The sequence below is a fragment of the Varroa jacobsoni genome, unplaced genomic scaffold (genome assembly GCF_002532875.2).
Source record: "Varroa jacobsoni isolate VJ856 unplaced genomic scaffold, vjacob_1.0 scaffold_1300, whole genome shotgun sequence".
NCBI lineage: Eukaryota > Metazoa > Arthropoda > Arachnida > Mesostigmata > Varroidae > Varroa > Varroa jacobsoni.
This window is the reverse complement of record NW_019214202.1, coordinates 35,084-48,733: the sequence shown is the minus strand read 5'-3', so window position 1 is coordinate 48,733 and position 13,650 is coordinate 35,084. Positions and strand designations below refer to the sequence as shown.

The window sequence follows — 13,650 nt, the reverse complement described above, 5'->3', positions numbered from 1 at the left end:
AACTGGTCGTAATTTACCCAGGGATAAATTCCCTTTTCATTGTTTTGTTAAAATGGTGCGGAAAGATCCACCGGATTGAACGGAAAAAGAATTCTGATATGCTGCCCTTTTGTCTAAGGTGAAGCAACATCCATATAGATAGCTCTGACGCTCTGCGTTTCCTCCTCCTTGCACCGTAAGATTAGACATCCTTATTAATCATTTTTGGCAGATGCACGCCTCTAGAAACACCGTGCCGAGGGAGCCACTGCAGCGCGACATGGGATGAGTAGACAAGCCAAATAAAAGCTGCAATAGCTGTCGACGTCACAGTCGAGAAAGTAACAGCAGCGCTTTGGCAGATCAGGCCTAGTAAGAAGGCCGGTCCGGAACCGATCAGGCCCAGTAAACAGGCCGGTCCAGAAGAGATCAGGCCCGAACACATCAAGAAAGTAGCAGTGTTAGCCTTAGGCTGGACTGTCCTTTACGACGCCAATCTACATGACGCACGAATACTGGACGACTGGCGGAGGCCACTTCTTACTATTATGCTAAAAGACAAACGCGATCTTCAATAACAGAATCCGTAAAGGGGTATCATAATAAAAATCTGCTGGCACCAAGTGCTTTCTGCCATACCTTTCACGCGTCTTTTCGCTTTCCTAGAAATTTGGGGCACGAGCCCCACAGCTTCCGCAGAGGAAAGCCAACAATAACAGTTTGCCAAGCTGTTATAAGCACAGGGACCACCGGATAGTTTATCTATACTATATTCGTTGATTTCAAAGCGATACTCATGGTAAAGTGACCGGACTTTGCCTCACCTGGCTGAGGCATGAGTTTCAAACAAGTTCACCCCGCTTATCGCTTCGATTCAGCAGGAAAACTCCATTACGATACCAGATCGTATGGCGAAACTGGACTCCTTCTAACAGGTGACAAACCTGGTTCAGAGCTTTAACACCAGTTTCTTACCTTCTTCGGTCCGTCTGAACGATCTTCCAAGCAGTGTAGTCGCAAAGCGCAAATCCATAAAAGCAGATGTTTTACTCTATGTGGCAACACATTGGCTTACTTTCAATCGTGCGTAACGGATGCCGGCTTCGAAATCACCTAGAACAAAGCCAAAGCCGTAAAATTTCTAAAGGCAGACCCACTAGCAGCAAATGAAACTATCCGGTTGCACGCTTCGCCCCTGAATACGTAACCCATTTTTGCTCTCTGGGGCTAACCTTATCCGGCTTCGACATTTGCTACACCGAGCGCGCCAGAAAAAGATTAGTAGCGAGAACTGCCATAGAAAAGCCCTCGCTCCTCTTCCTGAATACGGCAACACGCGTCTTCGGTATCAAACTCAGACCAATGGCCTCGTGTGGCCTCGAACTTATCTGGAAAGAGCTCAGCTGAACAGACTGGACAGCATACAGCCTGCTTTTCTTAGGACAGCACTGAGCGAGCCTACAACCTACCATATATTCCACGTGTATTTGTTAACGGATACGTCGCTGTCTGTTGAGGATCTATAACGGCAGCTTGACGTATTGAAAGCATTCGCCTGTTGGGAGTTCATCCGCCAATGGAAGAAACGGAGAGCTGAAGTTCGAGTATCGAAGGACGCACACAAATGGAACCAACATCCGGCAGTCCGCTTTCCTTGAATACCGTGATGCAGAAACAAACGACGCTGCCATAACTTTCTGTGCTACGTATTGAATCTATCGTTTATCTCATTTTTATTGTTTTTTGAAAGTTCCTTCATATTGTCTACGTATAAGGTAGCTAAGAGGGTTTAAAATAAATGCATGTAATACGGTAGGGTATTTCGTTGGGTGACCCTCATCAGTATCAAACAAAGGTCGCTCACGTCAAACGTTGTAATTTTTTAGTGAAGATGTTATTTCGGCGTGACCATGATCGGCCTATTTTGCAGAATACTTTAACCAGCTATTTTCTATAGATGAAAAAAAATTAGTAAAATATTTTTGTCAGACCTAGAACAGGACGCACTACTAGCATTGTGTCACACTCTGAAAATAGATTTCAAAAAAATACACATACTCAAAAACAGAACATAAGTGTAACGGTAAACTAGATATGCATAGTTGTTTAGGTCCTAAATATAGTGAGAAAGACGAATCCACTTTGTCTCGGACACTGTTAGACTTTCTAAAGTTAAGTGATTAAACATTCAATGCAAGAAAAAGAAAAGCTTTAGATGCTATTCGATAGATCGGTGGGGTGTTCTGCCAAACATGTAATGTATCAGAAGTCCATGCATTGCCTACTTCTCCGCCAAGCAAGCTGTTTAAGCAGCTGGTATCAAGGGCCAGGCATCACAAAATGTTCGTATGGATCAGCTAAACTAGCTAATTTGAATTTTTCTTTTAGTTTAAACATATTTCGAACAGTTAGGAAATGACTCTTCGTTACAGAGAATCGCATAGCGCAGAAGCACTCCGTGATATTATGCTTTGCTGGTAATATTCGCTAGGAATGATATAATCGTACCTAGTATCGTCTAGCTTTGCTGCAACCAATGAACGGCCATTGCACTAAATACATTAAGTTAAGTCTTCAAGTTCACATTGTTAAAACTTGATCCGGCATACCTGTTAGATTCCTAGATATGTAGACCCGTTGTTTCCACCCATCCCGTTTCGTGGGTTCAACCTTATCTAGTTTATTTTTGCAACGAGACAATTTAGCTCGGTCATTTGTGGTCAACATTCCAGTAACACATTGAGATGCTGGCAATAGGGAAACCTGTCCCGTGGCTATATCTAACCCGTTCGATCTTCATTGCGTTTTCAAAGCAAATTGGTAGATCAGGTACATCTTCTACCTGGGCTAGCATGATCCCGACATTGCAAAACTTATGTGTTCGGTGAAACTTGTACTGCTCAGCTGGCAGAGACTGTAACTCGCCTAACCTTGCTACTACCAGCCCGTCATCAACGACAACTATTGAAGGCCAGTATTGAGTTCGATATGGTTCAGATCATTCGTTCTGTCGTAGGTCCTTTACAAAGCCCATAGCATTCGAGCATAACACTTCTGAGCGCTCGACGTAAAAGTTGTTGGTCCAAGAGAAAAATATACACAAGTAGTTGGTCGTGCATATCGGAAGACTCAGCAGTGCTTAGCTAGTATATACTTCTATAGAATTACTTTCGATCAGGTGTTCACGATGTTTCCGAACGGTCCGATCAAATAATGGACCGATCCCGATGTCATATGGCTCACCGTCTGAGTGCTGTTACGACAGACGTATTCTGCATTAGACAACACGACCAAGTGAAACGTGTCTGTAATTTGAAAAAACTCAAGCTTTCATCTAGTTTTAGCCAGTGTGATACGTGGACGTACAATTTATCGTCGCGAGGCACACTTCAGTTTATAACCGCACAATTTGAAAGAGGCGAAACATATGATATGAGATAATTCTGTAGCTATTCGTGGCCCCCGGTATCGAACGAGATGCGATAAGACGGCTCTATCATGGCGCAAGTTCACACCTATTGTAACATGTCTATGGCGGTCAGCCAGTTGCCGCTATACAAGTCAAACTGTATCTCGGTTTTGAACAGCTTTTCTCAGACGCAAACGTACTTCTTATTAAAGCAATACATAGACCATCTCAGTCTGTTAATGTTGATCTTACTCAAACATGAAATAAGTACTTTTGCTTTTTCCTAGTTTAGTTAAATAATAGCGCCGATGTTGTCTGTGACCGAAAAGGACACTTCCTGAAGCTATCGATTGACGTCATCATTGCATCCGGCAGTGCACGCCGGGTGCTTATTGTTACATCACTTCCATGAAGATTCCATCATAGTGGTCTCTAAATAAGGAGCATGTCAGAACAGCTAAATAGAAGTTGACATCGGGAAGCAAAAGCATACGTTTGACCCGGCAAAATAAAACTAATCGAAACTAAGAGACAATAAAAAGCTCTAAAATAACCAAATAATGAGAAAAACACCAAGATGATAGTAATTATATCTCATAAATAAGCAAAAATTATTCGACACTACATTGAATTCCACGGTTTCACTGGCCACCCATGTCAACATAGGTTTCGTATTTGTTGCAATACGTCTTTCACAATTGGACATAGCATGCAGTAAAATTACTTTGCAGGTATCGCCGTTTTTCAACATGAGATATATATAATGCCTTCATCAGGACACTGAAATCATTAGTGAGCTTTATTAATCAAAAACCAACTAAATGATTGGTCTGCGATGACCTACAGTTCGAACCAGTAGCTCAAGTGGACATTGAGACCGCCTTCCCATCCAAGTGAGTCACTCAGGTACACTTTGATACTGATGGGTAGAGAGACAGAGCGGGAGTCGTCGCCATGTGCAACTTGACAACTTCCAGTTGAACTTTTAATGTCGAGTTAACTTGATACTTCCTAGCGAAGGTGAGCAATGCAATACTGTGCCCGACGCGGTGGAGTGGCCTATGCACCCGCAAACGTCGGCGGACGAGCCCGGTCATTGACTTGAATAGCGGGGAGAGCAGACGCTGATCTCCTAGCAGTAGCACAGCTCGTGATGGATTCTGGTTGGCCCGCTGACTGGCCGCGTACATAGCGAGTACTGCATGCGCCTGTTGCACTATGGAGCTTGAAGGAGGAGCGGCCATAAGTCCGCCATCCAGCCAGCTAACCACCTGTCGCCGCGAATGATAGCTTTGTCTGCACCCGCTCCGTCGCGCATTGATCCCGCTGCTAGCCACCACGACCTCAGCTGAGAGCCGTGGTTAACCTGGGGTTGTCAGTCTTTTTAACGATACCAGACAAAAATCTCCCTGTATATGTCATGTCTCCACATGGCACATACACCAGTTTCTGTTCTCATCGCTAAGAGCTCTGTATCGGTGAGAAAACTTCGTCAAGTCGATGAACTTTACGGGAACCGAACAAGATCGCAGATCTTCAATGGGATCAAAATATTGCCTCAACTTAGGCCGTTATGCTGCGCTAAGGACCGTATACGAGGCTAACCAGAAAAACTAAAGCACATCCTTTTGATGTTGAGCTTCACATCAGTAATAGCCTATTTCGTGGGCACCACCCACTAACAAATCGTACAACCGGGCTATGGTTCTGGTAGTGTTCTATTAAGTAAAAAGTTTCAATTACTTTATTGTGTATATGTGTAGATATAGCCTGATGACCGGGGCTCGAATTAAATGAAATATCCACACATGCATCACTTCCATTATACAATAAAAATATTGCTTTGCATCGGCAATTCGTTGTTTCGATAACTTCACCATTATTTTTTTTTTTTCTATTTCTTTTTTGGTAAGCACCACTGTTGTGCGCAACGCTTATTATTTCGTGCATTGTTTCATTATAATTAGCTAATGTACATGCAATATTAAGTTGAGCTTGAGGCCTCTCCAACAGTTTTGTATGACGGGACGACGATGCAACTACAGAACAATGCTTGGCCCTAAACGGTGTCGGGCTATTTTCGTCAATTTTTTTAACTGACTTTTTCTGTGATGGCTGTAATGGATATCCCGATGACCCTTTTCTTGGCTTACGTACAAGTAATATATTGTAGACGCTAGGCTCTAGGCGACTCACCCCCCCGACGACAGTAAAAAGGCAATGCAATCGGGCTCAAATATAAGATTGGGTCGCCCACCGTACTGCTGTGCTAGGTTACGTCAAAACCGCTGCGCTTCCTGTAAACTTCATAAATATAAACGTTACTATACACGCAATCATGCGGCTGAACGGGCCTGACGATTGTGGCATCTAGACCATATCCACTGGTTGCGCCTATAGCTGCCTATGTACGGGTATAGATAATATTGGCGAGCCAGCATCGAGACAGGCAACCGTGTGACCGCTCGCACCCGTCGTTTCGAGTCGTGTTTGATATTAGTAGTTGATAATGTCGGTGACTGGCTCAACGACTGCCATCGCCACGGCCAGCGGTAGGGGTACTGCTATAATAAGGTTCGTCATCTCCCAACCGTCGGTCCATCGGTCCCGTTTATTTGTCCTGCAGTCAGCCAACATGCCTACGTGTCCTGCCTCACTAGCGACACTAGGTTATGTCGAAAAATGTGCTAGGAACGGCGGGTCCGTATAACGGGAACGGCGATTTGGTGTGACATGACGCGCCAGCGACAGTGTGACCCAAGTCGACTCAATCGACTTAACTCCTCAGTTTGCGGCTGGTCGCTGTGTGACTGATGCCGCCTTTGCTATGACCGTCGTTGCTGTCGCGAGCGGCGCACATCGAGATTTTGCAGAATCGTAACGCCGCCGTTGTTTGTGTCCGGAGAAAAACGGCATGCCAACTGTATTCGCCTGCCCGGGCTGTCCGTCGACGACCCAATGCGTTCCGCGTTAGTGTCGAACATGTGCTCGGCCGTCCAGTCAATCAAGCTTAGTTGTCGACTGTTGTCTCTTTCTGTTTTCCTTGTTGGGGTCATTGACCTCGACGTTGTAGGTGCCGATGACGAGGACATTGACAATAACAGCCGGCCGTTCTATGGCCGACAAACAGTGGCAAGGATAAAGAACAACTGAAGCAGGCGACATCGTCACTGGCGCAACCAGCGTCATACACCTAAACTAAACGTTTCGAGTTTTACATTCACCACCGCCGTTATATATACACACACACACATAGACACACAGACACACACCCATACAGCTAGCCACACTCACACACACATAGACCCCCTGTTTACGGTATAGAGTCTCTTTGGCTCCCAGCCAGGCAACGCAGCGTTGCATCGCATCAGTATATCGCTAGCCAGCAATATTGCTATTCGAGGTTGCATTGTTGTTTAGGCTGGTAATACTTTCCGTGTGTATTTTGCTGCTTCTTTTCTCCTATGCGCTCTCTACCCCCGTCCCCCGCCCCCGTTCCCGCCGCGTATCTCGACATTCGATGAACAGCCGCTACTTCTATTACCGTTGGTAATAGAAGTAGCAGCCGGTACGGGACTGTTTTCTACGACGAATTGGTGTTCGAAGCTAACGTAATTGCGAGGCAGCTTTATCTGCAAGACCCCTTCGTTTGGCCGTCGTTGTATCTGTCTGCTCTCTCGATCGGGCGATCGGATTGGTTCGGTAACTCTTTGTGCTTTTCTCTGTTCTCTATTGTTGTTGTTGGTATATTGCCTTTTCTTCTTCTCACGAGTTCACCGCCCTGTACCGTCCCTCCTCCCTCACTTCGTTGCCAGACACAGACATAGCCCACCCTCGCGTCATCACACCCAGAATGAGAGCAACTACAGCACGTCATGGCTCCCCATCGGTCGGTCGGCCAGTCGTTCGTTCGCTGTGTTCCTTGTTCACTCGTTCAAGTATGCTAGCCTCGTGTAGAGTAGGCCCTCTTCGTGAGCCCGCTGCTTCCTGCTACGGCGTTCTACTGCGGGGTCTGTAGAGCCATCACAAGCAGACACGGCACGATTGGATTCTCTCGCTTCTGCCGGCGCTTTCCTTTCTTGGCTTCTTCGTCCTTGTCTACCACGTTCTCTTCGAACCGAGCCTAGCTCGTGGCCTGGCCAGCCGCCACTGACAAAAGCAGTCTGGCTGTGGTAATAATGTGTCCCATGTGATGGCTCATCGTAGTTTGTGCAGACAGAGTGCCCTCTCCTCAGTTAGAGAACGCGCGTAATTTCTCTCTTTTTTGCACCAACAGACACATATACACGTCTATGTAGAAAGAGCTAGTCTTCCTCGTGTTTTGCGCTCAGCTGTTTGGTGTGCGCGGTTCGGATTGCCAGTGGCTGTTATGGTCGTGGTAGCAGCGGTCTACTGCCAAACCCTAGGTCCCGCCCACATCGACGATATGAGCGCCATCTGCCGATCCTGGACCCTCGTCAATGGACCAAGCGACTTGCAAATGCTGCCAGATGGATGGCAGCACCCACAAATTGCATGAAGCGGCAAAACGCTCCATCCAATAAAAGTCTCGACTACGTGCTAGAGATTAAATTGTTAAGAGTAAATAAAGATTGCTACCGATAAGCGGGTGCATATTATGCTTTGCCGAGCTTTTCTAAATCTCTAAAGAGTCTATGTACAATAATCATAGTAGCGGTTCCAGAGGCCGTCGTTTCTCCACATGAACCGTGCGCACCCTCAAACCCGACGATGCTCAGTATTCTGAAGTATGAGTCGGTTGCCGCTAGCAGCGCGAACCGTTTGACGTTAGTTGCGAGTGCAGCGAACGATGCAGCGACTCGCGAAGTGAATGACCCAGATACTGGCGTAGACCGCGACTCCTCGAATAACGCCGACAGACGCAAGATGGCGCGACCGTGCTCAACGCACACTGACAACTAATAACATCAGTCTTCGTCGTCGTCGTCGTCGTCGTCATCGTCGACGGCAACAGCAGCGGTGGCGGCAGCAAACAGAGGCCATTGAACGCGAGCGACTGGGGTTTTCTATGGTGTACACCTCGAACTCATTGCGCCGTTTTGTTGTTATTGTCGTCGTTGTTGTTTCGACTTGATTTCCCGGCAAATTCGACGTTCCGCAGAAGCCTGCTTTGGCAAGCGTGCTCACCAACCAGTGCTGAGCAACGATCGAGGATAAACCTACTGACGGACCTTCGGCATAGGCCGCAAAAGGGTCCTTAGTCGAACCTACCCTATCGGGTGGCTGTCGCCCAGTGGCTCTGTCCGTCCGTCTGTCCTTTTGTCCGTCGGCCTGGCCGTGTTTGTGACTCTTCTCTATGTGAGTGTGCCCTGTACTGTATGTCCTTAGGTTTGTGTGTGGTAGGTGAGCTGTTCCCTTTCCTTCACATTCACCCATTCCCATAGGCGGCAGCAGCAGTAGCTACTCCTACAAACGACCGCTCCTTTCCGCGCCACTCTCACAGCAAGCCCCCGCGCACCGCCTGCTGCTATTACTGTTCGTTCTACCATACAACTCTGTACTAGGACACAACCTTATATCACAACTACAACTATTATCGCGGAAATCGTCCACATAAGCGACGAGCGGTAACGCGCGACTCGACGGTGGCACCGAGTCGGCGATTACCGTAGCGCCAGCCGTAGCAGCAGCAGCTGACCGTCAGCCGCCGCCGCCGCTGCGACGGGGTTCAATGGACTTGGGTGACCTGATGTGAATGACCTGCCAGCGCGCGCTGTACTCGCACTTCCGCGTTGCATTGGCGGCAGCGCTAGCAGCAGCAACGGCAACGACAGCCGGAGCGGCAGCGGCCGCAGCATCTGTGTAAGCGCCTAGCAGGCAGGCAAGCTCTGGTTGCTGGATGGACAGCAGCGGCGGTCTGTTGGTCGCCAGTAGACGACTACTGCTGGGTTGTGTGAGTGCGTGTGTGTCTGTGTCTGCTGCCGCCGCCGCTGCTGCTACTGTCGCTTCTTCTATGCGGCCACTATAACTCCGACAACGTTGTGCCCATCGTAGTAGCAGTAGCAGTAGTGGTGGTGGTCGTCGTCGCCGTGAGCGACTATGAGCGCCAGCGAGAAATCGTCGCTGACGATGCCTGCGACGAATGCGACGACCAGCAGCAGCAGCAGCAGCAGCAGCAGCAGCAGCAGCAGCAGCAGCAGCAGCACTACGATCACTACAAAAACTGCTAGTGGCTCAGACTAAGGTTAGTGGTGCTGTAACACAGACGACACAAACAACTGCAGCAGCAGCAGCAGCAGCAGCAACGGCGGCAGCGGCACCAACAGCATCCGAACCGCCGTCGCTGGCCGCTGTTACTATTACCACAACCAGCATTGGCATCATGAGCCAGCACAGCCGGGATACACGCAGCATGCAACAACAGGGACTACTTGTACGACTATTGCTGCTGCTGCTGCCGCCGACGAACGACAGGACACGACGGTGGCTGTAATGGTAACACTACGACGAACTAACATCCCGTCCGCTGGTTCATTAACTGGCTGGCTGGCTGGCTAACTACAGTCGATCAACAGCCACAGGAGGACAGCGCATTGCCGCCCCGACGGCAGCGGCCGGAACTATAACCAATATAATTGTTCTGCTATTGTGGCAGCTTCCAGTACAGCTGCGATTGTGAGGATCCACTCCGAGATTCAGACGCTCAAAGCTCAGTAGAGCTAGCACTACCCGACGACTCACTGGCTGTGACGATCGCTGCCTGTTCGATTTGCATTGGCCGATCATCGTCAGTTGTACGTAGGACCGGCTGATGCGCTGTCTATGGCCCAGCAAGACGAGTTGATGCACGGTCAATACGCTGCTGTGACTGACGCAGATTTTCGGCACGGTGCCGCCACGTACCAGTACTACTACGACGACGACGACGACGACGACGACGACGACAACGACGACGACGACGACGACGCCGCCGCCGCAGCAGCAGCAGCAGCAGCAACACTGGTCCACTGCTGTCGCTCCACTGAGACGGCGACGGCGGCAGCAGCAGCACGGCTTGGAATAGCGGTGAAAGCAGCAGCAGCAGCAGCAGCATCATCACAACTGGAAGCGGTTCGCCTCGAGAAATACGCGTGTAGTGGTCCGGTAGTGGTGAGCATGTGATGATATAACTGTGCGTTGTCAGTTCGTTGCAAAAACGCCAATTGGCGATAACTAGTGCTTAGCGAAAAGCCTTAGGTTAGTTGAGGGGCCGTCGAACAGGGGTAACATTGGAAAGGCGCTTGCCGTACGCCGGTCTCGTCCACTCCGGAGTTGCATAGCGATAGATTTGAAGGTACGAAAGTGAGTCTTTGCTTAGAAAGTCCTGGCCGTGAAGTGCTCTCATATGTCTTCGACACGGCGAGCCCACAAATTTCGGTTCGGCGAAAAGTTGACTCCTCGTACCAGTTAACGTGAGAGCTATGCGTTGACGCTGGCTCAAAGTGAATATTTACGTTGCCAGAGTGAGCTGGCGCGGGAAAAACGTAAAGACAGACTAACGGAGAGAGCAAAATCGAGTGAGGGAGAGAGAAAGTTAACGAACGCAGAATATAGATAAATGTGGGAGAGAAACAGGACGTAGAAACTGGCGGGCGTATAGGCCGCACAACTACATCTGACGAAGTTTATCTACAACGACGTGTGCACAGAGAGTTTGTCGGCGACTCGAGTCACTTAGCTATCGGTCTGTGAGAGTTAAAGCACGATCAGCGATGTCCGATGCATATCTCTGCGTGTAAGTGCCACAGAAAAAGTTGGACTGTTTGTGGGTGGAGATTTCGACCAGGGCACGACACTTCGGGCGGGACCCTTTCTCTCAACGAGTGGTGGTAGGCGACGAGCGAACAAGCTCAGCCGGTTGCAATAGGGCGAAACGGAATTATGGTGAAATTTATTAAGTGAAGTGTGTGCTAACGTTCATTAACAACAACAGTAACAACAAGGCGGCAACCAGTTGTACGGAAAAAAAGATTTGTATTAAGTTGCTTTGTGAGTGACCATGTGAGTGTTTCACGTCTGATTGCATTGTACATTAACCTAAAAACATTTCAAACGCGCATTGCGGTTGCGTTTAAACATTGCAGCACATCTGAGTGCAACATCCATCCCCGTTCGCTCTCGACTGTGGAATACGTCAATGCTAGATAAAAAAAGAAGTGATTATCGATCAACTGGTTATCGTTGAGTTGTATCGGTCGTCAGCATCGTAGGTCGCCAACGAAAAGTTCGCCTTCGGCCAATAACTGTTCCGACACCTGCGAGGATTAGGACTGCAACTATGCCTGTGGCATTCAAAGTATAAAAAGGAAAACACGCATGGTGTGAGGTATAAACGGAAAAGAAGAAACCAGTCTGGTGCAGGCGATCAAAGGCTACGAATCGTCGTCCGACTGGCTGACAACCGATTCAAATAAAGACGAAACTGTCGCGCTGTCATTGATCCGTGTAGTAGTGGGTCGTCCCGTGTCGAGTCCGTGAGCCCACTCGGGCCCGGACGCATCACACGTTTAACGGAATCAAGATGGGCAGTCCGGAGAGCTGGATGTCGAATCCAAACGTGTTCGGCAAAATGGAGCTGACTGTGTCGGCTGGCGGCGACGCCGTTAGCGGCGGCCTCATTGAGGTTAGTTCGAGTGACGGTATGACGCTGTTACCCGTTGGACCGACGGGCAGTTCGGGTGGAGCCTGCGGCCAGCCTAACTGGAAACTCGAGCCACAAAAGGCTCTCAAATCGCAGATCGAGATCATCCCATGCAAGGTGTGCGGTGACAAGAGCTCAGGGGTGCATTACGGCGTGATCACCTGTGAGGGCTGCAAAGGTTTCTTTCGACGATCTCAGAGCTCAGTCGTGAATTATCAGTGTCCCAGACAGAAGAACTGTGTGGTCGATCGGGTCAACAGAAACAGGTGTCAATACTGCAGGTTGCAGAAATGTCTCGCTCTCGGGATGAGCAGGGACGCCGTTAAGTTCGGTAGAATGAGCAAGAAGCAGCGAGAGAAGGTCGAAGATGAGGTTCGTTTCCACCGAGCACAACAAACCCGCCCTGCCAGCGCCACAAGCGAGACGGCACCAGATTCAAGTGTGTCCATCTTCGAGCCACAACCGTCCGGGCTCAGCCAGTTCCCTCAGTCGGCTGCTATTAGTCAACCGCAGCTTCAGCAGCAGCAGCAGCAGCAACCAGTTTCGAACTCCGGCTATTTTCCTGAAGAGATCACGACCCACTTCTACGGTGCCAACGACTACGAAGTCTCCAATAACCTGTGCTCGAGCAGTTTCGACGTGTCGGACTTCGGTTCGAATCCGCGCTCGGTCGAGCCGAGCCCATTGGCTAAGGAGGACATTTGCCAGTCGTCGGCAGGTCCTGCATTGACCCCTTCGCCTACACCGGTGACGCCGGTCTCAGCTGTGCCTGCGGCCGTTCCCGGCTCGGGCCATCCGGCGCCCCACCTCGAGCTACTGTGCAAGACCGTCTCGGACGCGCACACCCGTACCTGTCTGTTCAGCTCGGAAGAGATTAGCCTCAAGGTGCAGACTCTCCGCTCGAATCCGAGCCTGAGCTTGTCCAAGATCGATCACCTGAAAACCATGACGCAAGAAGATCTGTGGCTCGATTGCTCTCATAAATTGACCTCGCTCATTCAACAGATCATCGAGTTCGCCAAAATGATACCCGGCTTCATGAAGCTATCGCAGGACGATCAAATCGTCCTGCTAAAAGCGGCTTGCTTTGAATTGTGCCTATTACGAATGACGCGCTATTTTGACGCTGAATCGAATTGTGTCTTGTATGGCGACACCCTACTTCCTGAAGACGTGTTCCACACCTGCGATACACTGGAAATCAAGCTCGTTAGCGGCATCTTCGAATTGGTCAGATCGTTGGCGCGACTTCAGTTGAACGATACACAGCTAGCGTTGTATTCGGCCTTCGTGCTCGTTTCACCGGAACGGCCAGGTCTTAAGGGGACGGCGGAGATCGAACGAGTCTCGTCAGCCCTTTTGAAGTGCCTGCGCATCGAAGCGACGCGCGAACGACACCTCGGCATTACCATTAAAGGCGATCAAGGCCTTGTTGAGCATTTGCTGCTCCAACTGCCGAAACTGCGTGATCTATCGCGTTGCCATCTCGAAGCGCTGTCCAATCTCAAATTGCGGAGTCCAGCACTACATATGCCACCGCTACACAAAGAACTATTTTCGTCTGATCCCTAGAACGTCCAAAAAAAGGAGCGAGCAGAAATATACCTATGATACCACACCC

General features: G+C 49.3%; 2 protein-coding genes across 2 annotated transcripts in view; both read left to right on the top strand.

Moving 5' to 3' along the window:
* LOC111268561 (uncharacterized) overlaps positions 1-13,650 on the top strand; it is a 39,879-nt gene that overhangs the window by 11,998 nt on the left and 14,231 nt on the right. The gene's annotated exons all lie outside the window — the stretch shown is intronic.
* On the top strand, positions 10,243-13,633 carry LOC111268558 (putative nuclear hormone receptor HR3). Its single transcript, XM_022847618.2, has one exon. The coding sequence runs from the start codon at positions 11,910-11,912 to the stop codon at positions 13,599-13,601; it is 1,692 nt and encodes a 563-aa protein (XP_022703353.1). The 5' UTR covers positions 10,243-11,909; the 3' UTR covers positions 13,602-13,633.